Source organism: Bufo gargarizans, chromosome 4 (genome assembly GCF_014858855.1).
Source record: "Bufo gargarizans isolate SCDJY-AF-19 chromosome 4, ASM1485885v1, whole genome shotgun sequence".
Taxonomy (NCBI): Eukaryota; Metazoa; Chordata; class Amphibia; order Anura; family Bufonidae; genus Bufo; species Bufo gargarizans.
The window spans coordinates 288,699,378-288,726,284 of NC_058083.1; the positions used below are offsets into that span (position 1 = coordinate 288,699,378).

The 26,907-nt window shown below is 42.6% G+C and overlaps 1 protein-coding gene across 3 annotated transcripts in view; it reads left to right on the top strand.

The window, feature by feature from the left end:
- The window catches only part of FIG4 (FIG4 phosphoinositide 5-phosphatase), a 450,714-nt gene that overhangs the window by 148,185 nt on the left and 275,622 nt on the right, over positions 1-26,907 (top strand). For all 3 annotated transcript variants that reach the window (XM_044289561.1, XM_044289559.1, XM_044289560.1), the window contains exons 5-10: positions 3,100-3,256; positions 5,322-5,372; positions 6,417-6,568; positions 13,641-13,769; positions 16,453-16,553; positions 19,049-19,211. In XM_044289561.1, coding sequence (XP_044145496.1) covers positions 3,100-3,256; positions 5,322-5,372; positions 6,417-6,568; positions 13,641-13,769; positions 16,453-16,553; positions 19,049-19,211 — 753 coding nt within the window. The remainder of the gene's footprint in view (positions 1-3,099; positions 3,257-5,321; positions 5,373-6,416; positions 6,569-13,640; positions 13,770-16,452; positions 16,554-19,048; positions 19,212-26,907) is intronic.

Genomic DNA, 26,907 nt, shown 5'->3' on the forward strand with positions numbered 1-26,907 from the left:
ATTGTTAAGTTAGGCTGGGTCACTTAGGGTCCATTCACACATCCGTATGTGTTTTGCGGATCCGCAAAACACGGACACTGGCAATGTGTGTTCCTGCACAGTGACTGCACATCACTGGCACAATCGTAGAAAATGCCTTTTCATTTCCACAATTGCGGACAAGAATAGGACATGTTCTATTTTTTTGCGGAGCGGAAGTGTGGATCCACGGATGCGGACAGCACATTCCGGCCTTATTGAAAATGAATGGGTCCGTACCTGTTCCGCAAAATTGCGGAACGGATGCGGACCCATTTTGTGGATGTGTGAATCAACCCTTAGGCTGTGTTACATCAATATCTTCTTAAAGCAGATCTCATTGTATGGCCTTATTCACACAGTCTGTGTTTGGACTGTGATTTCCATCAGGATTTGTGAGACAAAACCAGAAGTAGATCTGTCATACACTAACAGGCAATGCATTACAATACTCTGGGAGGCGATATAGGCGATCTTGGAGGAGTTCTTAGTTTTCAAATTTAGGCTGGCACGGCACTTCAGAGGGGCGTTCCTGGGCACTGTGGACAAAGAATAACGCCCCTCTGGGCTCCTTACAGCTTCATTTGCATATCATAAAAAGCGTTTTTTTGAAGAAATGACCAGACCCAGAATAAAAAGAACAAGACATATGGAAATGAGGTAATTTATTACACATGGATTCATAAAAATTTTTTTTTGCTAATATGCTAGTGACAGATTCCCTTTAATGGTAAATTTGAAAGGGAGTCTGTCAGCTAATTCTCCAACTGACACTGCGTGAATCACATTGTAGTTCATGTACACAGTACACAAATGGTACCTATGTTTTCCTCGTCTGCGTCTATAATGCTAAAAACAAGAACTTTGAAGCCATATGCTAATGCACTCGCAAGTACCCAGGACCCTCGGAGTTACTTGTTAGTAACTCCTCTCCTATCTCCTGAGGAAGTAATTGACGACGAAACGCACGTCGAGGAGCAGCACCTTTCGTCCATGCCGCAACCACACAGGTAGTAACTTACTCCACACTCTGTCTTTTATCGTGCACTAGTCACTTTATATTACATGTTTTAGGTAAAGGGACACGTACGCAATTGTAAGTAGTAGGAAATTACATACCCTGCTGATAATATGGTCAGGCCGATTGTGTTTCCCCCTATACATTGATCATGACTAATGTGGATTGATTGCATAGGTTACTGGACGTCACAGATTCCATATTTAAACATCGGAAACGTGTACTATTTATTATGATAGTGTTTTGTACACTTTTTTAACCATTAATAAAATATATATATTTGTACGGAATTATACATACTCTCTGGGTTGTTGTTTTGTTTAATAAGTATTCCGGTCTTGTATGACCACATTAGTAGCAGACCTTGTTGTGTAATAATCTCCTGTCTTTCTGTAAGCCAGCCCAGTGTCTCTGCTCCTGAAATACCGCCGAGCCGAGGCATGCGCTGTGCAATCCCTTCTTTTGGTTATCCTATTTCATTCCAGCAAACTGCGCATGCGCAGTCTGATCATTGATGCAGCAGCTCACAGTCGGTTTTCTACCACACATGCCCGGGCCTGGCAGTGAGGTGTGTAGGTGTGGGATTTCAATAGCAGAGACAATGATTTAAAGGGGTTTTCTCACCAAAACAATTAGTGTTTAATGTAACAATAACAATTTTTGCAAATTATTTTAGCTTGTTTCCAAGGGGAACCGGCCACCACTCTAATACTAACATCGGTGGCCGCGCAGGCGCTGTGCCACTTCTTCTTTGTAATCTGTCGAGACTGAGAACGCATCACTACCTGCACATGCTCACTAGCTCCCAAATGCTTCGGAGCCAGCAGTAAAAGAGGGCCGCCCTCCAGTCACTTGTGTAGGTTAAACAGAAATAGCTGAGCAGTCCGCTTGGCTATTTCTGTCAGCCCTATGCAAATGTATGGGGAGCGCACTCCCCATTCATTCCTATGGGTGCAGACTGAAATAGCTGAGCAGCCGGGGCACAGTGGATTTAGTGCATCTCGCCTGCCAGCACAGAGAGGACATTGTGGAGCAGCCAGGGCACAGTAAAATGTGTAAGGAGGTGTCACAATCCTTTCCAATCCGCCAAGCAAGCTATACTGTACAGGCTGGAAGGATGCCTTGTCGGGAGCATGCACGTACATAGGGGGGTGGGGGTTACATGATTCAGGGCCTGCTCCTCATTGGATGATTAAACTTGTCTTTCAAACACCCACATCCCGCATGAAAAGGCACACTGGAAGGACTGAGGATGGCTCAAACCTGCTTGGTTAGACAACCCCTTTAAGCAGGACACTGGGTTGGCTTACAGAAAGACAGATGAGTAGTTATTGACAAGTAACACCAAGGGGCCTGGGCACTGACAGCAATAGAAAATGCCCCTGGGCACTTTTCATGCTCATCGGGCAGCACGGTGACTCAGTGGTTAGCACTGGTGCCTTGCAGCGCTGGGGTCCTAGGTTCGAATCCGAACAAGTATAACATCTGCATGTAGTTTGTATATGCGCTAGTGCATACAATAAATTATAAATAAATGAATTAGCATATCAATTCAAAGTTAGTTTTTTCAACATCTTAGCCGCAGACAAGGGTTCCATTTATGAACTGTGTTTTTGAACTACTATTCAAGCAGTTTGAGTTGTAAAAATAAACCGACAGACTCCCTTGAACACCACTTGCATGTCAGAGTAAAAGGCTGTTGCATGCTGGTAAGAAAAAATTGAGACTTATAAGCATTTGGTCCGCAAAACACGAATGCAGGCCATGTGCATTTTGCAGTTTGCGCAACAGACGTCCTATTATAGAAATGCCTATTCTTGTCCGCAGAATGGGCAAGAATAGGACATGTTCTAATCTTTTTGCGGGGCCACAGAAAGGAGCAATGGATGTGGACAGCACACTGTGCATCTTTTGTGGCCCCCATTGAAGTGAATGGGTCCTCATCTGAGCCGCAAAGAATGCGTCTCGGATGTGCACCCACACAACGGTCGTGTGCATGAGCCCTAAAAGTACCGTAATTCAATAAAATTCAGCACAATTCTAAAATTCTTATTTTCTTACAGGATTTGTCCAGTTTTTGGAAGGGTATTACATTGTGCTAATTACTAAGAGAAGAAAAATGGCTGACATTGGAGGTCATGCAATATACAAAATAGAGGATACGAGTATGTTGTACATTCCAAATGATTCAGTACGAGTCACTCACCCTGATGAAGCCAGGTAACAAATGGCAACAATTTGTTTCTAATAATTTTTAATGGTGGTATTGCAGTAAATACATTATTATGTTAAATAAATATATTACACATCCAAGGTGGAATTCAACATTTTAACAAGTTTCTTACTTGACTAATTTAAATATATGGCAGGCTGCCTGTGGTGTAGTGCATGTCAAATAGTATCCCTAAACTAATAATCCACTTAACTAATTGCTATATTCTCACACAAGTGGTTTCATTACAGATATGACAAAGTCAGAATAAACAGTGGCATTCAGTGACTCACAGGTGACATCGCCTCTCGAATGCTCTGTCTCTTCCACCTAGCCCAGACCTCTGTGACCTCAGTAATGCAGGATTTGCTACACTCACATAATTTGCTCCTAGCTTTTCCACATCCCTATCCCCGACAGTAAGGGTACTTTCACACTAGCGGTAAAGTTTTTCCGGTATTGAGTTCCGTCATAGGAGTTATTGGAGTTGGAGTTATTTATAGTGGCAGCAAGGTACCTGGTGTTTGGTGAGGATTTTGGTGGCCAGAAGGGCATACAGTAAAACAGGTGACATTGAAGACCTTTGTGAGTGGAAATGAGCCTTTTGAAGCCGTAAGGCTCCTTGTGATCTGGGAGGCACCAGCAGGGACAGGAAGATGCTTGGTTGGCGGAGAGATTACATCAGGCGCAAAAAGACACTGTCAGAGCAAGTGCCAGGAAGGAAGAAGTTTGGCAGGTAGGCCACCAGGTGTTTCAAGCCACATGGAAGCTTAAAAGACAACTAAAAGGTAGGTAGAATGCATCAATGGCAATACAATGATGTCATTTATGTTGAAACCGCAGCAAAAACAGTAAGGTAACTATAGGTAGGGGATAGAAAAATTTGGAAGGCTGTCATATAAGCTAAACATTGGGTAGTGTATTCTGAAAGCATGAACAGCAAGGTAGTGTACCAGGTTGTGGAGTGCAGGAGGGATACAGTGAGGCTACAATTTTATGTGTGTGGGATAGGGCCATAAACAAATTATTTGAAGGGCGCCGTTTTAGCTTACCTGAGTTCTGAGGGTACAGCTCACATAGCATCTCAGCCTGTAAAAAGACTGAAAGAATTGGTACTGCCTCCCCTTTTTTATACAAATATTCAGCCTGCGCTCTCCAACAGTGCCCACCAATCCCAGTTTACATTATTCACCCTATTGTTTCCCTGTTTTGAGCGCCCTTTTGCTATTGAATGGAAACTTATGACATTAGAAGTTGCCATTCAATAGAAGACTAACAGGGCGGCTACTTGCTGGTAGCAGCCGCGTTCTCCGATCCTAAAGACGCCCCCACCGCATGTTGATTGACAGAGCCAGGGAACGGGATCGTCCTCTGCTGGCCCTGTTTGAATTCAAAATATCGCGCCTGCGCCGTACCTGTCTTCAATCGGCGCAGGCGCACTGAGAGGCGGCCGCTTGCTCGGCCTCTCCAGCCTCAATGTGCCTGCGCCGATGACGTCACATCTACACTCGGTTTATTGGGGTGACAGAAGCCCTTTAAACATTTACAATATGAGGACCTTCTCAAGATGGCTCCTCTGCCAGTTCTGCTTTCCCTTACTTCACATACACACTTGCTGTAGCCACCAGCTTCCTGCCAGCCAATCAGATTGGATTACTGAGAGACACGCCTCCTCACTCTGAAGCCTAATGCAGGCATGCAGTGTGAAGGACCGCCCCTCCGTCTTCCTAGCCGGAGACAGACAAGCCATAGCAACGGTCTTTTAAGGGAGCAGTGGAAAGGGACAGGAGACATTAATAAAAGCTCTTATAAGGTAATTACAGATCTTTTGGCAATCATTGACAGACTAACTCAGGTATACATGCCTAGCTCTAATAAACTAACAAATAAAAAAAAATTACAGTTTTCCTTTAAACAGATTTTCACATCACTGCCCTCTGTATAGAATTTTCTATTAAACTGGCCATATAAAATGTCCAATCCTGCCAATAATCTAATGTATGTGGAGCTCTTTATGTAGTCTAATACTACTAATTATTATTAGAATTACTCATTGGTTTTGTTCTATTTTAGATATTTAAGAATATTCCAGAATGTGGACCTGTCTAGCAATTTCTACTTCAGGTACAGCTATGTACAAAGTTTTTTCCTCTACTGCAGAGAGTGGAATCATTGCTTATACTGACAAGACATCCATTATGTGCAATCATAACTTTCACTGTATGCTCCCGTTACAGAGCAGATAGCAAATCTGAGAGAAAAGCAACTTCAGCTTGTATTATCTCATTCATCATTTACATGGCACGAATGCCAAAATGTCTAAAATAATTGCTATGTACTGTAAATATCCTGCCAACGCATCATCTTTGACAAAGAAAAGTGTAAGAACTTATTCACATCACCATGCCCAATTTTTCATCTGCAAAAAAACAATGGCTTCCATGTGCCTTCCATTGCCCCTCTGCCCAGCGGTACCTTTGAAGAGAACTACACTTACCTGTTCCGTGGCTCAGTTTTGTCCTAATGCATTCTGAATGGAATTCGTTCAATATGCATCAGGGTGTCTTCTTTTCTGTCCCTTTTATGGTATTTGGCCGGCGGTTTGTTCTCCGGCCATAATTCCAGAACACTTGCTGGATTGAAGACTATTAAATGCCCCCATATGCCTGGGCCCCTCACATTGAATATACTTTCCTGGCTCGCCGCTCCTGATCCCCGCACCGTCGCTGCTGCTTCTCCCCGTGAACGCAGGACTTTCGTCTCCACTCAAAAATCATATTTTGCTCGGACACCGAACCGATCCGTTTATAGTCTATGGGGTCTTTAGGCTCCGTTACGCTCAGTTAGGTCTCTGTTATCTGCAAATTCCGTCCTTTCCGTTCTCCTCCTCATCAACGGAGCCGGAGAACCTAAAGAGAATCGTTGATGTGAACGAGGCCTAAAGCAGTGAACTGTGTTTTTTGCAACGTAATTCTAGCCATGTAGCAATTACCAGAGCTATGAGATTAATAACATTTTGTTGAGTCTTTGTGTCGTGTAGATAAATCCCTGGCATTTAAAAGCTATCCAAATATTGACTTGTCCTGTTGGCTTGATTTTTTATTTATTTTTTCCTTAAAAATAAATAAAATGACTTTTTTTCTCTTTTCTTTTATTCACCATCTTCAGTTACAGTTATGATTTAAGCCATTCACTTCAGTACAATCTTACAGTCCTTCGGGTGCCCACTGAGATAATGAAGTCAGAGATGACATCCCAGACCCGCCAGGAAAGTTTTGATATTTTTGAAGATGAAGCATTAAGCAACCATGGAGGAAGTAGTGAGTAGACATAATTTCTGTTGATACACTTTTAAATTCAGATATTTGCATTGTATTGTGTTAATATGTTGATTATTATTTCCTCTAATCACATGTTCACAGGTTTATATATGTTAAGAAATATTAAAGGAGTTGTAGCTATTAACCCCTTAACAAACACTCTAGGTCCTTAAAAGGAACCTGTCAGCATCAAATTGGATCATAAACCGCCAGCAGTACCTTAAAGCTGTTAACATCAGGCTTCTAATGTTCTTGTTTAAGATGTCCGCGGCGCATGATCGTTGTAAAACAATTTTTTTTCTCCCACATGTCGTATGCAAATGAGTTCTTGAAGTCAAGGGGGCAGCGGCTTTCACGCTTGAAGTCAAGTACATCGCTCCCCCTTCCCTCCCCTTCGCATTTTATTGATGGTTATTTGGATTCTTTCAGATTCTCTAGTGAATCAATGCAGACTTATGTGGGTAAGCGCTTCAGAGAACACTCTGAAGACAGTCACAGGATCAGGAGCGCCTGTGTGTTGACTCGCTGAACCAAGTACACTACAGCAGGGATCAATACGCAGGCGCTGGAAGCAAGATCATACGGCTCATGCGCAAAAATCTCAGGATGGAATTGCACCTGAAAGAACTGACTTCCAAGAAACTTATTTGCATATGACCTCAGGGGAATAAAATGTTTTTTAAAGTGATCATGCGCCTCGGACATCTTACACAAGAACATCGTTAGAAACCTGATGGCAACAGCTTTAAGGTACTGCTGGCGTTTTATGGTCCATTTTGGTGCTGAAAGGTTCTCTTTTAAAGGGGTATGCTGGAATCAGGATACTTATGGTCTTTCTTTGACAAGAGGCTATTAATATCAGATAGATGGTGGTGTGACTCCCACTCCCAGCACCTTCCAATCAACTGTTAGAAGGGTCTGTGGAACTCGTGCAAGTATTTACCTGCACAATATTTATAGCTTCCTCCACTTTAAGTGAATGAGTGGAAGCTGCAACTACCCTGCACCGCTGCTGCTGCACCGAGCGACGTACAGGTGAATATAGAAGAGGCACAAACGCTGCAACTCCTTCAAACAGCTGATTGGGGGGGGGGGGGGGGGGTTTACTGGGGTCATTTCTCCATCAATCTATATTGATAGCTAGTCCCGAGGACAGACCATCAGTATCCTAATCCCACAATAGACATATTAAGAGCCACAGCTTTATTTTCTGAGTTGTTTTTTGTAGTATGTGTTTGTTTTATTTTCCAACATGGCACCTTTGTGGGGACATAGAATTTTATTTATTGGCTTCTATTCATTTTATTTTTATTCTGTTTCTGTGGTAAGAGTGTTTTTTCTTTCGATTCTCTTTTTAATAAATAGATTTTGAAGTTTTTAGCGAACAATACAGCATACAAACATTGCTCAAAGGAACATGCAGGTCCCGACAATAATAATGACAGAAAACCGAATATCTGCATTAAATAACATGTTAACTTTATTCTACTAGTCAGTAGAAGTATGTTCATACCAAATTTGCATAGTTTTCAGGTTCACGCTAATAATTTACTTCCCTTAATGCTTAATGTCATTATAGCTGTGTCTTAAAGTGATTACATAACCAGCAAATTATAATTCTTTCCATTTCCCTGTGCATCTTTTGAAGATGATTAAGCAGTGCTGAAAATGGGAAAGGATATAATGAGGAATGCTGAAATTTTTTAATAGCTGATTACCCCCAGCAACCTCACATCACATGAAATGGCAAGAGGTGTGATTTCTTGAAGTATCCTAGGCAGGGAGATGTACTTTGTGTGTTTTATCCAGGCTTAATAGTGATTTATAGCGTGTAGCTACAGTAAATAAGCCATCAATATGAGATTGGTTCAGGTCTGATGGCTGAGACCCTGGACTCAACACTACAGGTAGTACCACAATTCACTTTAATGGAGTTGGGACTCAATGCCTTTGAGTTGCAGACTTAATTACTGGTAATTGTGGACTTAGAATAATGTCTAAAGGTTGTATCCAGCAAATATCCCCATAACATATACAAAATGTTGTGCCAGTGAAAAATTTGATTTTCTGTATTGAAGATATACAGTCAGGTCCATAAATATTGGGACATCAACACAATTCTAACATTTTTGGCTCTATACACCACCACAATTGATTTGAAATTAAACAAACTAGATGTGCTTTAACTGCAGACTATCAGCTTTAATTTGAGGGCATTTACATCCAAAGCAGGTGAACAGTGTAGGAATTACAACGGTTTGCATATGTGCCTCACACTTGTTAAGGAACCAAAAGTATTGGGACAATTGGCTTCTCAGCTGTTCCATGGCCAGGTGTGTGTTATTCCCTCATTATCCCAATTACAATGATCCGATAAAAGGTCCAGAGTTAATTTCAAGTGTGCTATTTGCATTTGGAATCTGTTGCTGTCAACTCTCAAGATGAGATCCAAAGAGCTGTCACTATCAGTGAAGCAAGTCATCATTAGACTGAAAAAACAAAACAAACCCATCAGAAAGAGAGCTAAAACATTAGGTGTGGCCAAAACAACTGTTTGGAACATTCTTAAAAAGAAGGAACGCACCGGTGAGCTCAGCAACACCAAAAGACCCGGAAGACCATGGAAAACAACTGTGGTGGGTGACCGAAGAAATTTTTCCCTCGTGAAGAAAACACCCTTCACAACAGTTGGCCAGATCAAGAACACTCTCCAGGAGGTAGTGTATGTGTGTCACAGTCAACAATCAAGAGAAGACTTCGCCAGAGTGAATACAGAGGGTTCACCACAAGATGTAAACCATTGGTGAGCCTCAAAAATAGGAAGGCCAGATTAGGGTTTACCAAACGACATCTAAAAAACCTTCACAGTTCTGGAACAACATCCTATGGACAGATGAGACCAAGATCAACTTGTACCAGAGTGATGGGAAGAGAAGAGTATGGAGAAGATAAGTAACTGCTCATGATCCTAAGCATACCACCTCATCAGTGAAGCATGGTGGTGGTAGTGTCATGGTGTGGGCATGTATGGCTGCCAATGGAACTGGTTCTCTTGTTTTTATTGATGATGTGACTGCTGACAAAAGCAGCAGGATGAATTCTGAAGTGTTTAGGGCAATATTATCTGCTCATATTCAGCCAAATGCTTTAGAACTCATTGGGCGGCGCTTCACAGTGCAAATGGAAAATGACCCAAAGCATACTGCAAAAGCAGTCAGTTTTTTTTTAAGGGAGAGAAGTGGAATTTTATGCAATGGCCAAGTCAGTTACCTGATCTGAATCCAATTGAGCATTCATTTCACTTGCTAAAGACAAAACTGAAGGGAAAATGCCCCAAGAACAAACAGGAACTGAAGACAGTTGCGGTAGAGGCCTGGCAGAGCATCACCAGGGATGAAACCCAGCATCTGGTGATGTCTATGCGTTCCAGACTTAAAGGGGTTGTCCGGGATCAAATATTTTTTTTTTTTAAACTGCTTACTCACTGTTAGTAGCCAAATCTATCTTCCTAAGATGTTTTTAGGTAGCTTTTGCACTGCTGCATGGCTCCTACAGTCCCCAGCAGACTGTGTACATATCTGTTTATGTATGCTATCACTTCCTGCTGCAGTGCATTGTGGCTCTCAGTGCAGATCAGCAGCTCCTGGTTTCTACAGTGTAAGATCACCTCCCTGCATCCGCCCCCCTCATACATATTCAGCCTCCCCCATAGATCTGCCCCCCTCATACATATTCAGCCTCCTCCATAGATCCACCCCCCTCTTACATATTCCTCTCCCATAAACTCCTCCTTGCTCTGTCTCTTGCACGTCATGTGCTCAGTGTTTGCAGACAGTGAACTAACACACAGGGAGCAGCTCCATCTTTCCACAATGGTAGATCATTTTTATGCTTGTGCTAGTTACTCATGGTATACAACCTTAGGGATAGCAGACTGCAACAAACTATAAGGGCCACGCTCTCACATCTATCCATAAACATCGCTGACAGCGTCACACTATAAGGGCCACGCTCCCACATCTATCCATAAACATCGCTGACAGCGTCACACTATAAGGGCCACGCTCACATATAGATCCCTAAACATGACTGAGAGCTTTACACAATTATAGCAGCTTTGAAACAAAAAAATATTGTTTTAGTGTGTCCATAGTCTGAGAGCCACCGTTTTTTTTATTTTTTGACCGATTGTCTTAGTTAGGCTCCTTTCACACCTGCGTTCAGGTGTCCGCTCGTAAGCTCCGTTTGAAGGGGCTCACAAGCGGCCCTGAACGCAGCCGTCCAGCCCTGATGCATTCTCAGTGGAGGCGGATCCACTGAGAATGCATCCGCCTGCCAGCGCTCAGCCTCCGCTCCGCTCAGTGAGCGGACACCTGAACGCTGCAAGCAGCGTTCGGGTGTCCGCCTGGCCGTGCGGAGGCGAGCGGATCCGTCCAGACTTATAATAGAAGTCAATGGGGACGGATCCGCTTGAAGATGACACCATATGGCTCAATCTTCAAGCGGATCCGTCCCCAATTGACTTTCAATGTAAAGTCTGAACGGATCCGCTCAGGCTACTTTCACACTTAGAAATTTTTCTAAGTTATAATGCAGACAGATCTGTTCTGAACGGATGCAAACGTCTGCATTATAGGAGCGGATCCGTCTGATGAAACATCAGACGGACCCGCTCCGAACGCTAGTGTGAAAGTAGCCTTAGGGATTCATTTTTTGCGGGTTGAGGTGACGGTTTGATTAGTACTATTTTGGGGGACATGCGCCTTTTTAAACGCTTGTTGTTGCACTTTATGTGATGTTAGGTAAAAAAATAAAGGCTTTTTTTTTAAACAGTTTTTATGATATTTTTTTAAGGTGCTTTTCGGACATGGTGTGTAATGTGATATATTTATGGAGCCGGTTGTTACGGACAAGGCAATACCAAAAATGTGTAGGTTATTTTATTCATTAAATTTTTATGTAATAAATGAACGGATAAAAGACAATTTTATTTCTAATTCAAATTTTGTAAAGGGGTGCGCCCTCCCTCAATATAATAAGCATTGGTGGCGCAGTGCGCCCCCCTCAATATAATAAGCATTGGTGGCGCAGTGCGCCCCCCTCAATATAATAAGCATTGGTGGAGCAGTGCGCCCCCCTCAATATAATAGACATTGGTGGCGCAGTGCGCCCCCCCTCAATATAATAAGCATTGGTGGCGCAGTGCGCCCCCCCTCAATATAATAAACATTGGTGGCGCAGTAAGCCCCCCTCAATATAATAAGCATTGATGGCGCAGTGCGTTCCCCCTCAATATAATAAACATTGGTGGCACAGTGAGCAGTGCCAATGAGGGTTAAAAAATAAAAAAAATAATTAACTCACCTCCTCCAATTGATCGTCTCCTGTACTTTCTTCGGGACCTAGCAAAGGACCTGTGGTGACATCACTGTGCTCATCACATGATACATCACATGATCCATCACCATGGTAATGGACCATGTGATGAGCTCAGTGACGTCACCACAGGTCCTGAAGAATTAACAGGAGACCGGCAGCAACGCGATCAACTGGAGGAGGTGAGTTAATTATTTTTTATTATTTTTAACCCTCATTGGCACTTCCCACTGAGCCACCAATGTTTATTATACTGGGGGAGGGGGGGGGGGGCGCACTGTGCCACCAACGTTTCTTATACAAATACAGGAGGCGGGTGCCGGAATCAAATAGCCGACACCGACCTTTGTGACAGGGAGCTGCGATGGTAGAGAGAGGGAGCTCCCTCCTTCTCAACCACATGGATCTGGATGCCGCGCACCTGTTAGAGTGTTAGCTGTTACAGTTACAGCTAACGCTCTCTGCTGATGGCAGCGGCTCCGTTCCTGAGCCGCTGCCATCAATATCTGCACCACAAGGAGCGGACGCATGGGGGGGTGGCGGGCATTTGTTATATATGGGACAATGGGGGCAGAAAGGAGTGGAGCATTTTAGGGGAGGCACTTTATTTCACTTTGACGTCACCGGACTGGAGGGGCGGAGCTTAGCGCAATCTTGGCCAGGAGAGTTACTGCCCCTCCTAGACTTTTGAATAATTAATTAGGCTGTCAGTGACGTCACCGGGCTCCCTGAGCAGCGGAAGAGGAAGCTTTCCTCCTCTGCAAGGGACCCAGTAGGTCACTGACTGAAAGAAATCAGTTACTTCCTGCCATAAAGGTTTTTGGTAAAAAGGGTACTTAGAAACATGCTGAAAAGGTAGGACATGGGTGTATGTAAAGTGTGTGTATGTGCAATGCTATTAAACAATGGTCCCTAATCCCGGACAACCCCTTTAAGGCTGTAATTGACTGCAAAGGATTTGCAACCAAGTATTTAATGATTAATATTATGTCCCATTACTTTTGGTCCCTTAACAAGTGGGAGTCACATATGCAAACTGTTGTAATTCCTGCACCGTTCACCTGAATTGAATGTAAATACCCTCAAATTAAAGCTGACAGTCTGAAGTTAAACCACATCTTGTTTGTTTCATTTCAAATCCATTGTGGTGGTGTATAGAGCCAAAAATGTTAGAATTGTGTTGATGTCCCAATATTTATGGACCTGACTGTACATTGGGATTTCTAATAATATTAGCGGAACCTTATTAGGAAGTATTAAATTGTTATTCTAGACCAGGGATGCTCTGCTCAACCTGTGTCCCTCCAGCTGTTGCAAAACTACAACTCCCAGCAAGCTCTAATAGCTGTAGACTGTCCAGGCATGCTGGGAGTTGTAGTTTTGCAACAGCTGGAGGGCCACAGGTTGAGCATCCCTGTTCTAGACACTTAAATTTTGAATCTGTGGACAATTTAGATTAACATTATAAAAGTGTAGGGGAAATTAGCATCAGTAGCATGGTATCCTTTTGCAGAAGAGCTGGTAGCACATGCTGCAGACACAACAAACTGACCAATGTTCTGTTCGTTTTTGTAATAAAATTAAACATTAAAAACAAAGATCTGATTTCTTAACATAGTAACACAAAGTTTAATGTTCCCTTACTACAAATTATTTTGTATTCTAAATAGAAATGACTTTTTCTAAAACCTTTCAGGTTCATTTGGGATACGTAGTGAGCCCTACACGAAGTATGTATGGAATGGGGAGCTCCTGAAATGCATCAAAAACATAGTTCATCGTGATTGGGTACTTTATATCATTCATGGATTTTGTGGACAATCCAGTATCCTTTCCACAACTGAAGAACTAAGACTCACACAGTTTATATCAGGGGTTCTTAAGTGCTTTTTATAGAGGACCAAATATCTGGGTCTGCCGTTGGGTTAAGAACCAAGCCGCAAAACAATGTTATGCGGGACAACACCAGTTCTGTGTAGTGCTGCATCAAATTTAGGTGACATCTCTAAACCCCCACAGAATATGATGCCCCCTCACAGCAGGGTAATCCCTTATGCCCCAACACAATATGATGCTCCGTAGTGCCCCTGACAGTGTGTTGCCTGCTTAGTGCCTCCTCACATTCTGATGCCCATAAGTGCCCCCCCCCATAGTAGGGTGACCCCTTTTCAGAAAATGGCATTTATCATGTAGACAAAGTTAATACAAGGCACTTACTAATGCATTGTGATTGTCCATATTGCCTTCTTTGCTTATTTGATTTATTTTTCCTTCACAATATACCCTGCTTGTTTCCATGGTCATGACCACCCTGCAATCCAGCATTGGTTGCCGTTTTTGCACACTATTGGACAAAGCCCCAGCCTCTCTGTTGGCCATGACCTTGGAAGGACACATTGGCACGTATGCACAGCAGCACCCATCCCAGCCATCTCATATCTGTTCTGCAGTGGTGGCCGTAACCACTGAAAACAAGCAGCATACAATGCAATAGAAAAAGCCAGCAAAGGGGGCAATATGGACAATCACAGTTCATTATTAAGTACCTTGTTTTAACTTTTATCTACATGATAAAAAACATTTGCTGACATAAGACGCCCCCACACAGAATGACCTAAATTGCCCCTTGAACAAAGTGAATGCCCTCTAAATGCCCCCCCCCCACCCCCTCACACAGTTTGATGTCCGCTTAAATGCTTCTCTTGCAGAGTGATGCCCCCTGAGGTGGCTTTAACCCATTATGATGCTCTCCAAACAGAGTGATTCCCTCTGAGGCCACCCTCCTAGATTATGCACACCTAGATGTCCCCCCACACAGTAATGACCCTTTTGTTATGCCCCCTTTAGTGGCTTCCCTCAGAGTTTTGCCCCCCCCCCCCAGATTGCCCCCTCACAGTTATGCCCCTTAGGTGGCTTGCTTCAATTATGCTCCTTAGATGGCCTCCCTGAGAGTTCCAGTGCTGCCCATAATTATTCATACCCCTTGCAAATTTTGACTTAGTTACTTTTTTTCAACCAGCAAGTAATTTTTGGATAGGAAATGACATAGGTGTCTCCCAAAAGATAAGACGATGTACAAGAGGCATTATTGTGGGGGGGAAAAAAAAAAAAAACATTTCTCAGCTTTTATTTACATTTGAGCAAAAAATACAAGATGTTCCGCACTGTGGAAAATCTCAGAGGACGTGGTCGGAAGCCAAAAGTAACACCTGTGCTGGCCAGGAGGATAGTTAGAGAGAGGAAAAAGAATCCAAGGATCACCACCAAGGCCATCCTGGTGAATCTGCTGGTGGCAGTGTCTCAAGGCAGACAAACCAACGGACACTGCACACTGCTGGGTTCTACTTCTCTCCAGATAAGGCACACAAAAGCTCACTTGGCCTTTGCAAAAGTTCATCTGGACAAAGAAAACGACTTCTGGTCGTCTTTGTTATTTTCAGATGAAACAAAAATTTAATTGTTTGGTCACAATGATGTTTCCTTCATTTGGCGTAAAAAAGGAGAAGCCTTCAACCCAAAGAACACCGTCCCCACTGTCAAACATGGTGGTGGGAACCTAATGCTTTGGGGGTGTTTTTCAGCCAATGGACCAGGGAACCTAATAACAGTAAACAGCACCATGAAAAAAGAGCAATACATGAGGATTCACAACGACAACATCAGGCAGTCTGCAGAGAAACTTGGCCTTGGGCACCAGTGGACATTTCCGCATGACAATCACCCAAAACGCATAGCAAAAGTGGTGAAGAAATGGTTAGCAGACAACAACATTAACGTTTTGGAGTGGCCTAGCCAGATAATTGAATCCAATTGAGAATCTGTGGAGGAAGCTAAAGATCAGGGTGATGGCAAGAAGACCCTCCAACCTGAAAGATTTGGAGCTCATTGCTAAAGATGAATGGGCAAAAATACCTGTGAAGACATGCAAAAAGCTGGTCTGCAATTATAGGAAGCGTTTGATTGCTGGAATAGCCAATAAAGGCTTTTCTATTGATTATTGAGAAGGGTATGAATAATTTTGGACTGGACACTTTTTGCTAAAATGTAAATAAAAGCTGATAAATGTTTTTTTTTTTTTTTTTTCCACAATAATGCCTCTTGTACATCGTCTTATTATTTTTTGGGAGACACCCATGTCATTTCCCATAAAAAAATTACTTGCTGGTTGAATAAAAGTAACTATAAGTCACAATTTGCCAGGGGTATGAATAATTATGGGCAGCACTGTATGCCTCCAGTTTGATGACGAGAGCAGAGCACATCTGCTCTGTTCTGTGTTCTGCTGTTTGTGGCTGAATGCAGCAGGCACCAGGATGTCACTACATAACACCTGCTTGCTTTGAACCCCAGGGAGAAGGGCTACCACAAGTGATCCATAGAAATTTAATGGTTCCACAAGTGATCAACAAAAAATGCAGATCGGACGCAGGCATAAAATACAGTGTGAATTAGGTCGTATTGTGTTGGTTTGTTGTTCTTCCCTTTTATGTTTGCCTTAATTATCTAAGAACTATTAATTTATGGTCGACCAATCTACATAACTCTTATGGCCAGAAGATCAAGCAAATTTGCTGGGACTCGTTTCCTAAAAAGAGGAGCAAATTGTGAGGTAATAGACAAGGGTTGAATTACTGATTATTTTAATATGAAGATAAAACATAAAATACACATAAAAATAATTCCATGACATGCTGTATTTTCCTGCTGTTTTTAAAATGTTTGTTGGTTATGCACCAAGTAAAGGTAAGACATATTTCTTTATCATTCATTAGCATGCAGGAAATACTGCAAAGCTGCCTTTTGCACTCGGAACAAGCCATAGAAACTTGGGTAAACGTATCTTTAGTAGCATTTTTATTACCGATCCCCTCTGAATGATGGCTGTAATGGTCCGCTGGTTAGACGCAGAAAGGAGGTGGTGCTGAGCAGCTCCAGATGGAGAGATGTCACAAAAAAAATCCTTTTTACCTTGTTGCTGTTAGTGAAAGCACAGGTAAAAGTACATTTACCAAGCTCTCCAAAACTGCTGACCAACTCCTTTTAATCCTGAGGAAACAAGAAGAAACCTTTTTCAAGTAAATGCCATTTAAGATGCTGCATTTAGTTCATTGGAATAATGTTCAGCTAGCTAGCATACCTGTATATTTTGAACAATTTTGTTGCACATAATCACTCTTTATAATATTATTAAATGTTATTTTTATATAATAATTTGTATGGTAACTTGTTTTGCTCATTACCTATTAACGTTACATACCTGGGAATCAGGAATTGCTTTACCTTGGATCCCATGTAGTTAGGCTGTGCTGTTATCCTCACAAAGAGAAATGCTTGATTTCCTACTTATGACTATAAATGAAGGTTGGTTGCTAGGGCCAGCAAGTCTTTAGCTTGCATGGTTAGATATCTTTGCTGTCAACCAAGCAAACTAAAACATGATGCATTTTCCAATGCTGCATGAAATTGCTAGTGAAAATGTGTTAATACAGTAGCACACTTAGGCATTTTACCGTGTAAAGCTGTATTCAAGGATTTTAATATTGATGTCCTAACCCCCCCTCACCCCCATCGATCAGCTGTTTCAGCATGTCTCCAGCTCCAGAAGCCTGCATCGGGCTGCACCATTGTGTGGTGGGTGGCTGGAGCTGGTAATCGATGCCACCACACAATGGTGCAGCCCTGATGCAGGCTGGGAACAAAGCTCTCTGCTATTCTGAATGATCAGAAAGTTAAAATCATTTTTTATTTGTGTATTCTATTTTGTTGTAAAAAATATGTCAGCCTAAATGATTAGGGCTCATACACACGGCTGTAAGCGTTTTGCAGTCTGCAAATCGCGAATCCCAGCTGAGTGCAAGCAACCATTTTTTTTAACTGCTGTAAAAATGTCCTTTCCTTGTCTGCAAAATGGACAAAAATAGTAACATTTATTTATTTATTTTATTTTCTGCGGGGCAGTGGAACGGACGTGCAGATGCAGACAGCACACTGTATGCTGTCTGCATCTTTTGTGGCTCCATAGAGATGAATGGGTCCGCATCCGATCGGCAAAAAACGCATATTGGATGCGAATTGAAACTATGGCTGTGTGCTATTATTCAAGAGATCAGCGTTAGGGGCTATATACCAAGCCATCGACGAGCTTGTTCAATGACTCTTACCATGAAGGAGAGTGAGCTGCCTGTGGTGTATGAGAATACATGTATGCGGCAGAATACAAACAAAGCAAACATTTTTAATTAAAAAAAAAGTTTTTTCCTTTTTTTCCCCCCATAATACCAGTGCGGTGCAATACCAGCCAATTCAATAAAAAAATATTCATCACAAAAGTGGCCATAGTTTTTCATCGGAACTTAAAGGGGTATTCCCACCTGGATGTTTAGGGCACGTTTACTAGATATGCCATAAATTCCCAAGAGGTGTGCGTTCCTCTGGAACCAACTTCTGTGTTGAGAATAGAGCCCTAACAGTGAAGCGTACTTGCTGGGCTATTATTATTCGGAGGTCTCAGAACTGAATAAAAGAGCCACACATGCATGGCGACATGTCCATTCATGGTGGTGCGAGACAAGACCCAATTTTGGGACCCACACCTGTCTGAGACTTATAGCATATGCTGTGGATATGCCAAAAATGTCCAGATGGGAAGGAATACCTATTTGATATTTCAGACAGAATGCCAAAGTAAGGAGTTTCTAAAAGGAAGCTTATTAGAATTTGTTATTCAGTAATGTGATTAAGGGCATATCGGTGAACACATGTCTGATGGTTACATTTTGGTTACCGCTAATTCCTGCCTTCTCTGCAGATATTATCCAAATATGATTCAAGGTTTACAGTCACAAGGAAAATAAAATGCTCTCTAGAGCTGGCTGTAGGAATATACTTTAGTAGGTTTGCCTATAGTGGTGTCTATGCAGATTGTCTCTCATACAGTAACTGTCATTTATAGTTGTGTTTTTTTGTTTTTGTTTTTTTTTATGTATCCATAAACTGCTATATGAAAACAACACCTATTCTATATTAATGTGTATTGATCTTTAGAAATCATCAGAGCACACTTCACCAAATGCTTGATTTCAGGAGTTCTGTTTTGCTTTTTAGGGGGATGTGGCCAATGAAGTGGAGACAGAGCAAATAGTGCATGACGCTTCTGTCATGTCTTTTAGTGCTGGTAGTTACTCCTCATATGTACAAGTCCGTGGTTCAGTCCCTTTATACTGGTCCCAGGATATATCCACAATGATGCCAAAGCCACCAATTACATGTGAGTTTTGTACACAGTCATTGGAAAGGGAATCTGTAGTTTGCACTTTTACTAAAATTGTTAGCTGTTTATTTTTAGCACTGTCATAATCTGTACTCTTGGAAGTGTTAAAATACTGTATAGCCGGCACAAAAGAAAAATGCTGCATACAATATGGACTGTAGCCAGAATAAGCGCAGATACAGTTAAACTAGATTTATTGAGTTAGAAAGACATAGGCGAGGGAATAAAGAAACATTCTAGTGTAAGATTATAAACTTGTCAGCCTTTTATTACAATGGGCTTGAACAATTGTAATGTGGGAGAGTGGCAGACGCAGCATGAGAAGTCTAATTCCAGAGAAGAGAGGAGACACGTGAGAACTGCTGCACACAAGAGAGCTTGGAGGCAATTAGAAAAGTAAAAAAAAAAATAACGAGCAGATATTGCCATTAAGCAACCTTTTCAGTGAAATGTTTTGTGTGAGGAGAGCTATTGATAATTCAGAACAGAATCTTCACTGTGTTGCTTAGGGTACTTTAACACTAGCGTTATTCTTTTCTGGTATTGAGTTCCGTCCTAGGGGCTCAATACCGAAAAAAAACTGATCAGATTTATCCTAATGCATTCTGAATGGAGAGAGATCTGTTCAGTATGCATCAGGATGTCTTGAGTTCATTCACTCTTGCGTTATTTTCTCCGTCCAAAATTCCGGAACACTTGCATGAAATACCCAATGCAGTCCTATATACTGCCCCAGCAGAACCGAATATCACAGTGCACCGCAAAATAATTCTCCAGTAACACAAAATGCCTCCCCAGGACTTCTGGTTCCGGTGCCAGCATGGTGAGGAGCATGAGCTAGAGGCTCCGTACCCCACAGCACAAAAATAGTCTAAACCCCAGAATACCAGACCGAGAATTCATTGATTAGGTACAGTTAGTTACCTACTCGTAACCTGCGCGGTCTATGGACCGTTAGCTTATACAGATGGGGAAAAAAAACAAAAGAAACTCTGAAGGCGGGAAAGGTGCCATCGCTGAGAGACATGGCGGACAGCCAAGAGCTGGAAGAAATGACACAAGCGGCGCCGCTGGTAGAGATCGCAGTCCGCAACGAAGCTACAGCTGCTGGGAGGGTGGAAATCGATTATAAGCACCTAGCCTTGGAGGTAGCCACCCGCATTCTCCCAGACCTTCAGGAAGCTATGTCTTCCACGATCGCACAGTCATTCGCAACTATGCAAGCTGAAATGGCGCAACATGGGACACGATTGGATGAATTCGAACAAAGGTTGGCAGTGGTTGAAACAGACCAGGAATCCATGCATCTATGACTTAAAGAAGCGCTGGAAGAGAACACCAGGCTGTGGGAAAAAATCGACGATCGCGTCGCAGTAATCTACGGATAGTAGGCCTGCCAAAAAGTGTCCTACCTGGTGAGCTGATAGACATCTGCGAGCAAGAGATTCCAAGGGCTCTTGGGATAAATGCACGCTGCAAGGCAGAAAGGGCGCACAGAGTCGGCCCCCCGCAAGGACAGTTTAACGCCACGAGGCGAGCACTGAACCCAGAATCGCCACGCAGAAACAATAGACCGCGGCACGTTATAGTGAAATACCTAGACTATCCCGACAAAATGGCAATTCTGAGGGCGTACAAGAAAGGAGGAGCGGCGCTTAGATTGAGGGGGCATCCGATTCTACTGTTCGGAGATTTTTCGGCCGAGGTAACGCGCAGAAGAGCATTCGCGCCTATATGTTCCCAACTCTTCAAACAACAACGCCGGTTTGCGCTGCTTTACCCGGCTGTCTTAAGGGTCTTCTACCCTAATGGAAATTCAGCGTCCTATGTGGATCCAGAGGAAGCGGCACGGATGTTACTTGAACCATCTTATCGTTCCAAGAATTTGCCCGCCCTCACTTATTCTGAAAGTCAGGGCACATCACGGCGAGACCAGAGGGAAACCCATTCCATGAGGTCGGGACCGGTCATCGCCAACTCCGCAAGATGCCGGATGAAGAAGATATAGTTCCGGACAAGAGGAAGTTGAGTACCCTATTATGCTATGAAAGCGTTCACTCGTTTTATTCTCTTACGGACATAAGCTAAGAGACGTTAATTTGAGGACTGGGTGGGGGGGGGGGGGGGGGGGGTGAAGGAATGCAAAGACCCAAAGAAAGAAAGAAAATAAAGGATGGGGGGGGGAAGACATTTTGTTCCACTGTGTTCTTGATGTATTACAAGAGTAAGATATGAGCTATGGGGACATGGGTCACTTTCTAATTATAATGACGAGGAGAGATTGGGGTTAATGTCTTGGGGCAACATCTCTTGGGGGAGCCTTTCTACTATTATAATATAAGCTAAGTTTTGCTTATTATTAATTCACAAAAGTGCTTAGGGGAAATGGAGGTTAGAGTTGGAGTGGGGTTTGCAATTTATGTGCTTCTCTCTGCTGGAAAAAAGTGAAGTTCAAAGTTTTTGTTTGGGGGGGGGGGGGGGGGGGGGAGAATTATGACACTGCTAAGAATCAGGGGATACATCAAACATCTCACTGATTTGCCCAAGTGGTCAGTTGGGGTTGGGAAGGGGGGGTTCTGGGGGTTGGATAAGGGTCAGGTACACTTTAAGCAAAACAGGGAATATTAGTAAATCTATCAGAATCCTACAATATGGGTAGTTCCATTAGATTCATCTCTTGGAATGTGAAAGGCCTGCTGTCCCCTCATAAACGCAGACTGATTCTGCGTTTATGAGGGGACAGCAGGTGGGGGACATTTATGGTTCGGAAGCAGCAGGTGGGGGACATTTATGGTTCGGAAGCAGTTGGCAGGAAAGCAGGTGTATTAACTCTGATTAAGTGGGGGTTGCCCTATGAGGTAATTGACCACGTTCACGATGACGAGGGTAGATTATCTCTTGTGCGATTTGTCTTCAATGGGAGGGGAAGTAAGCATCTACAACGTGTATGGACCTAATGAAGCTAATGGGGAGTTTTTTCAGAAATTACATGACAATATCTCTAGGGACAACGCAGGGATCAAAATAGTTATGGGGGATATGAATGCAGTGATGGATTAGGAGGAGGATAGAAGCAGGGGAGGGATGAAACAATTTAAGATAACACCACAGGATGCCCGCATCAGACAGTTTGTGAGTGAGTCCGGCCTCATAGATGCCTGGCGAGCCTTTCACCCGGAAGGTAGGGATTTTACTTTTTTTTTTTTCTCACGCCCGTCAAACTTGGTCCCGTATAGACTACAGTCTCTCCAATAAGGAAGGAGGGGGAAGGCTTGCGGAGCCTAGGATCAAGGATATGATCATTTCAGATCATGCACCGATCTCAGTACTATTCAGAAATCATATTCCCAGAGGGTAGGACTTTATATGGAAGTTCCCTTCCACCCTCATCCGAGATGAGTAGTTTAGAGATATGCTAAGAGGATGGTGGTTAGAGTATAGACAAGACAACGAAGGAATGGTTGACCCCCAGATCTTCTGGGATGCGGGTAAAACAGTACTGAGAGGGAGAATAATGGCGTACATGTTCAATAAGAAGAAATCCATTAGACAGAAAATCGAGACCCTAAGCAACAGCTTGAGAGCAGCCTATACGGCGTTTAAAAATAAGCCTGATACCTCAACGCGTAATTATCTAGGAGAAATAAACAACATACTGAGTAGCTACTATAGTGAATTATATAGCTCTACTCCCTTGCCCAATTTGGAGAAATAGGAATGGCTGCAACTGGTGCCTCTTCCAACCTTAACCGAAGAGGAGAGAACTATATTAAATGCTCCCATTACAGCTGGAGAAATCACGAATACCATTAAAGCACTGACACTGGATAAGGCCCCAGGGCCTGATGGGTTTAGTGTGGAATTTTACCATATCTTGGTGGATGAAGTAGCTCCTTTACTGTCCCAGTTGTACTCAGGATATCTGCAGGGATCTCAGATACCCTCCCTCACCAATACAGCATACATTAAGGTGCTACCTAAACCCGGCAGAGGCCTGACTAACGCGGCTTCTTACCGACCAATTTCATTGATTAATGTAGATCTTAAAATAGTGTCTAAAATACTTGCAGACAGATTGGCGAGCATCTTACCGCGACTGATTACTCCCAATCAAGTGGGATTTGTGCAGGGGAGGGCGGCAGTCACGAATATTCGCAAAGTGCTGACGGTGTTGGACAAGGTGAGGCTAAGACCTACTGCACATCCATCCTCAGCCATCCTCACGATAGATGCTGAAAAAGCGTTTGATAACATTGACTGGGGATGGATGGGCACAGTACTAGATGCGATGGGTTTTACTGGTCCTTTACGACAATACATCACTGCTTTGTATTCAAATCCCCTGGCAAGGATACATACACCAGGTTTTTTTATCAGGAAATATCCATTTGGAGAAGGGAACCAGACAGGGCTGCCCACTTTGTCCGCTTCTATTTAACCTTGCAATAGAGCCACTCTCCCGGAGGATAGAGCGTGATAATAAATTAGAAGGTATCAGAGTAGGTAATATACGAGTGAAACATGCCCTATTCGCAGATGATTTGCTGGTGTTCCTTGAAAACCCCTCAAGGGATGTGCCACGGCTGTTCCAGGTATTGAAAGAGTTCGGCTTGGTGTCAGGGTACAAGGTGAATGAGGGCAAATCTGAAATTTTATTTTTAGGAAATAAGTCCCAGAGTTATTCTGATCAGGCTCTCGGTTGTCCCATTCAGGTGGCAAAGAAGTGTCTGGAAACGACTTTGAGTCCCTCATAGGCACGGGAAAAGGGAAAAAATCGTTATCAGAATTATATCAAGATATTAGGGGCAAGAAGTTATCATCAGTGGCAGAACGGATGTTCTCCTACTGGAGTAAAGAATTCCCTCTAATGGATCATAGGGATATTGTTGTAAAAGGTTGGAACACAATCAGAACTATTACACCTAATGAGATCTGGAGAGAAACACACTTCCGAATGATCCATAAAGCTATATATGAATTTCACTGTACCTCATGTAACACTACTCAGGATAGGTTAGATAGCTGCCCTAAATGCAAGTTGAAAAATTCAGATCTATTCCATGGTATATGGTCCTGTCCAGAGTCAGAGAAGTACTGGAAAATGGTCAGTTTGCAGGTTAAGCAACACCTTAAGATACAACTCCCACTATCGCCTGAATTATTTTTGTTTCATGTGCCTCCTGATAGGTCGGCGATAACCCCACTAATTCACACCTTGAATTTGGCGGCAAAAAGGTGTCTTCTCAGAGAATGGCTAAGCACGAGAGTGCCTTCTGCTGCTGAAATATTTAAACATACGAAAATGTGTTTTGAGATGGAAAAATTGCAGGCAGAGCAACTAAAAGGAAAACAAGTGAACACGTTCTTCCGTAAATGGGAAACATTTATCAGTACGGTCTTCACAGATGAAGAAATTAAAGGTGTAATGAGTCCCTTTACACAGTCAGAGTGGTACCTTAAGGAAAAACTAGCCAAGAGACTAGGAAGGCTTCAGATAGATGGAGGATATACTGGGGGAAGGGTGTGCAAGAAGTGTACCTGAGGAGGGGGGAGGGGGGAAGGGATATTGGGGAGGGAGGGCATTTAGGGGGTGTTCTAGCGGAGGGCAAGTTAGAATATATGTTTGATCGAAATCTGGAAATGTATAATCAGATTATTGTACACTATATCTATGTGATCATTTGATGACTGTCTATTGTCTTATGATTGTACTTGCTTACATAAAATTCAATAAACAGTGTATTTTTTTTTTTAAAAATGCCTCCTCAGAAGATTCCCCACTGTGGTGTCCAGCACCACATTCTATCAACCCAGTCCAGTTGCCTCAGGATGGCATTATAGTTCAATTCAGAAGTCAGGAGAGCAACTGTAGCCACCAGCCAGGTACACAGGTACTCGATGCTCCCAGCTCTAGGAGCATCAGATCATTACTTACTTGGCTGGTGGCTATAAGGAGGGCCCACTAGGAATTTTCCCTTTTGAATCTATGGCCAGTCTGCCTTTGGTGAACAGTTGAAGATGAAATGATCTCCAAAAGCCTTAAAGTTAAAGATGACACATTCCCTTTGTATTTTAAGCTAAAACAATTTTTATTTTCATCTTCTACAGCAAAACTTTGGGCACCATGCATGGTTAGTACCTAGTAGCACCTCCTTTGGCAAGTACCACAGCTTTTAAATGCTTTTTGTAGCCAGCCAGGAGTCTTACAATTCTAATTTGAGGGATATTGATCCATACTTCCTTGCAAAAGTGTTCCAGTTCTGTGAGTTTCCTGTTGAACATGAATGCACTGCTCAATTGAGGTCTATCCAAAGATTCTCAATGATGTTCAGATCAATGGACTGTAAGGGCCATGGTAAAACCTTCAGCTTGCGACTTTTGAGGTAGTCTATTGTGGATTTTGAGGTGTCTTTAGGATCATTATCCCTGTGTAAAAGCAATCCTCTTTTTTACAGTTGGTGTTATGGTATGTTTGTTTCAGAATTTGCTGGAATTTCATTGAATCCATTCCTTCCCTCTACCCATGAAATGTTTCCCAGGCCATTGTCTGCAACACAGCCGCAAAGCATGACTGATTCACCACCATGCTTAATGTTTGGAGAGAAGTTATTTTCATGAAATTCTCTGCCCTTTTTTTCTCAAAAAATACCCTTGCTCATTTTGTCCAAAGAGTTCTATTTTAACCTAATTGGTCTGCAGGAATTATTTCCAAAATGCTTCTGACTCTGATATTTGTGGTGAGGACACAGAGGAGCTTTTGATGAATTCTTCCATGAAGGCCATATTTGTGCATGTTTCACTGAACAGTAGAACAATGTATCACAACTCTACAGCCTGCTAAATCTTCCTGACAGTCTTTTGCAATCAAGCAGGGGTTCTGATTTGCCTTTCTTGCAATCCTATGAGCAGCAGTCTCTCAAATGTTTCTTGTCTTTTGAAACCTTCCCTTGACCTCCACTGTTCCTGTTCACTTCCACTTCCTAATCACATTTCAAACTGAGGAAATAGTAACCTGAAAATGTTTTGCTATCTTCTTATAGCCTTTTGCTTTGTGGGCTTCAACTGGTTTCATTTTCAGAGTCTTATGCAGCTGCTTAGAAGAACCCATGGCTGCTGTTTTGGGACAAGATTAGAGGAGTCTGTGTATTTATAAAGCTTTGAAATTTGCATCATTGGGCCTTTCCTAACAATGACTGTGAACAAGCAATAACTCTAACAGGCTATTTAAGCTCTTAGACCTCAATCAAAGTTATCTGAGTGCTCAAATCTCCTTGGTTTCCCATATTTTTGCAAGGTACTCCTTTCCTTTTTTCAACTCTAAAGTGCACAAAACCAAAATAATACTCTGTTAAATGTTGAAATGTGTGTTTCATTTTTAACTTTATGCCTTTTGGAGATCATTTCATCTTCAACTTGCTTAAGTGTGCACAGTAATTTTGACCAGCGGTGCCAATCTTTTGCATGTCACTGTATAGAAGATGTCTATAGATATTTCTCAGATTATATTGCAGTATGCATGAAAATAGGATCAACTGAAAGATTAGAGGACAAATTGCAAGGATTTTTTTTTTCTATGTCTTGTGTTTCATTTAAAAGATTTTGTCCACTGTCAGAAGGAATGTTAAGAAATGTCTAAACTGAAGTGTTCTCAGTGCAGTCGTTGCTACTCAGGATCTCACACAGGAACAAACGA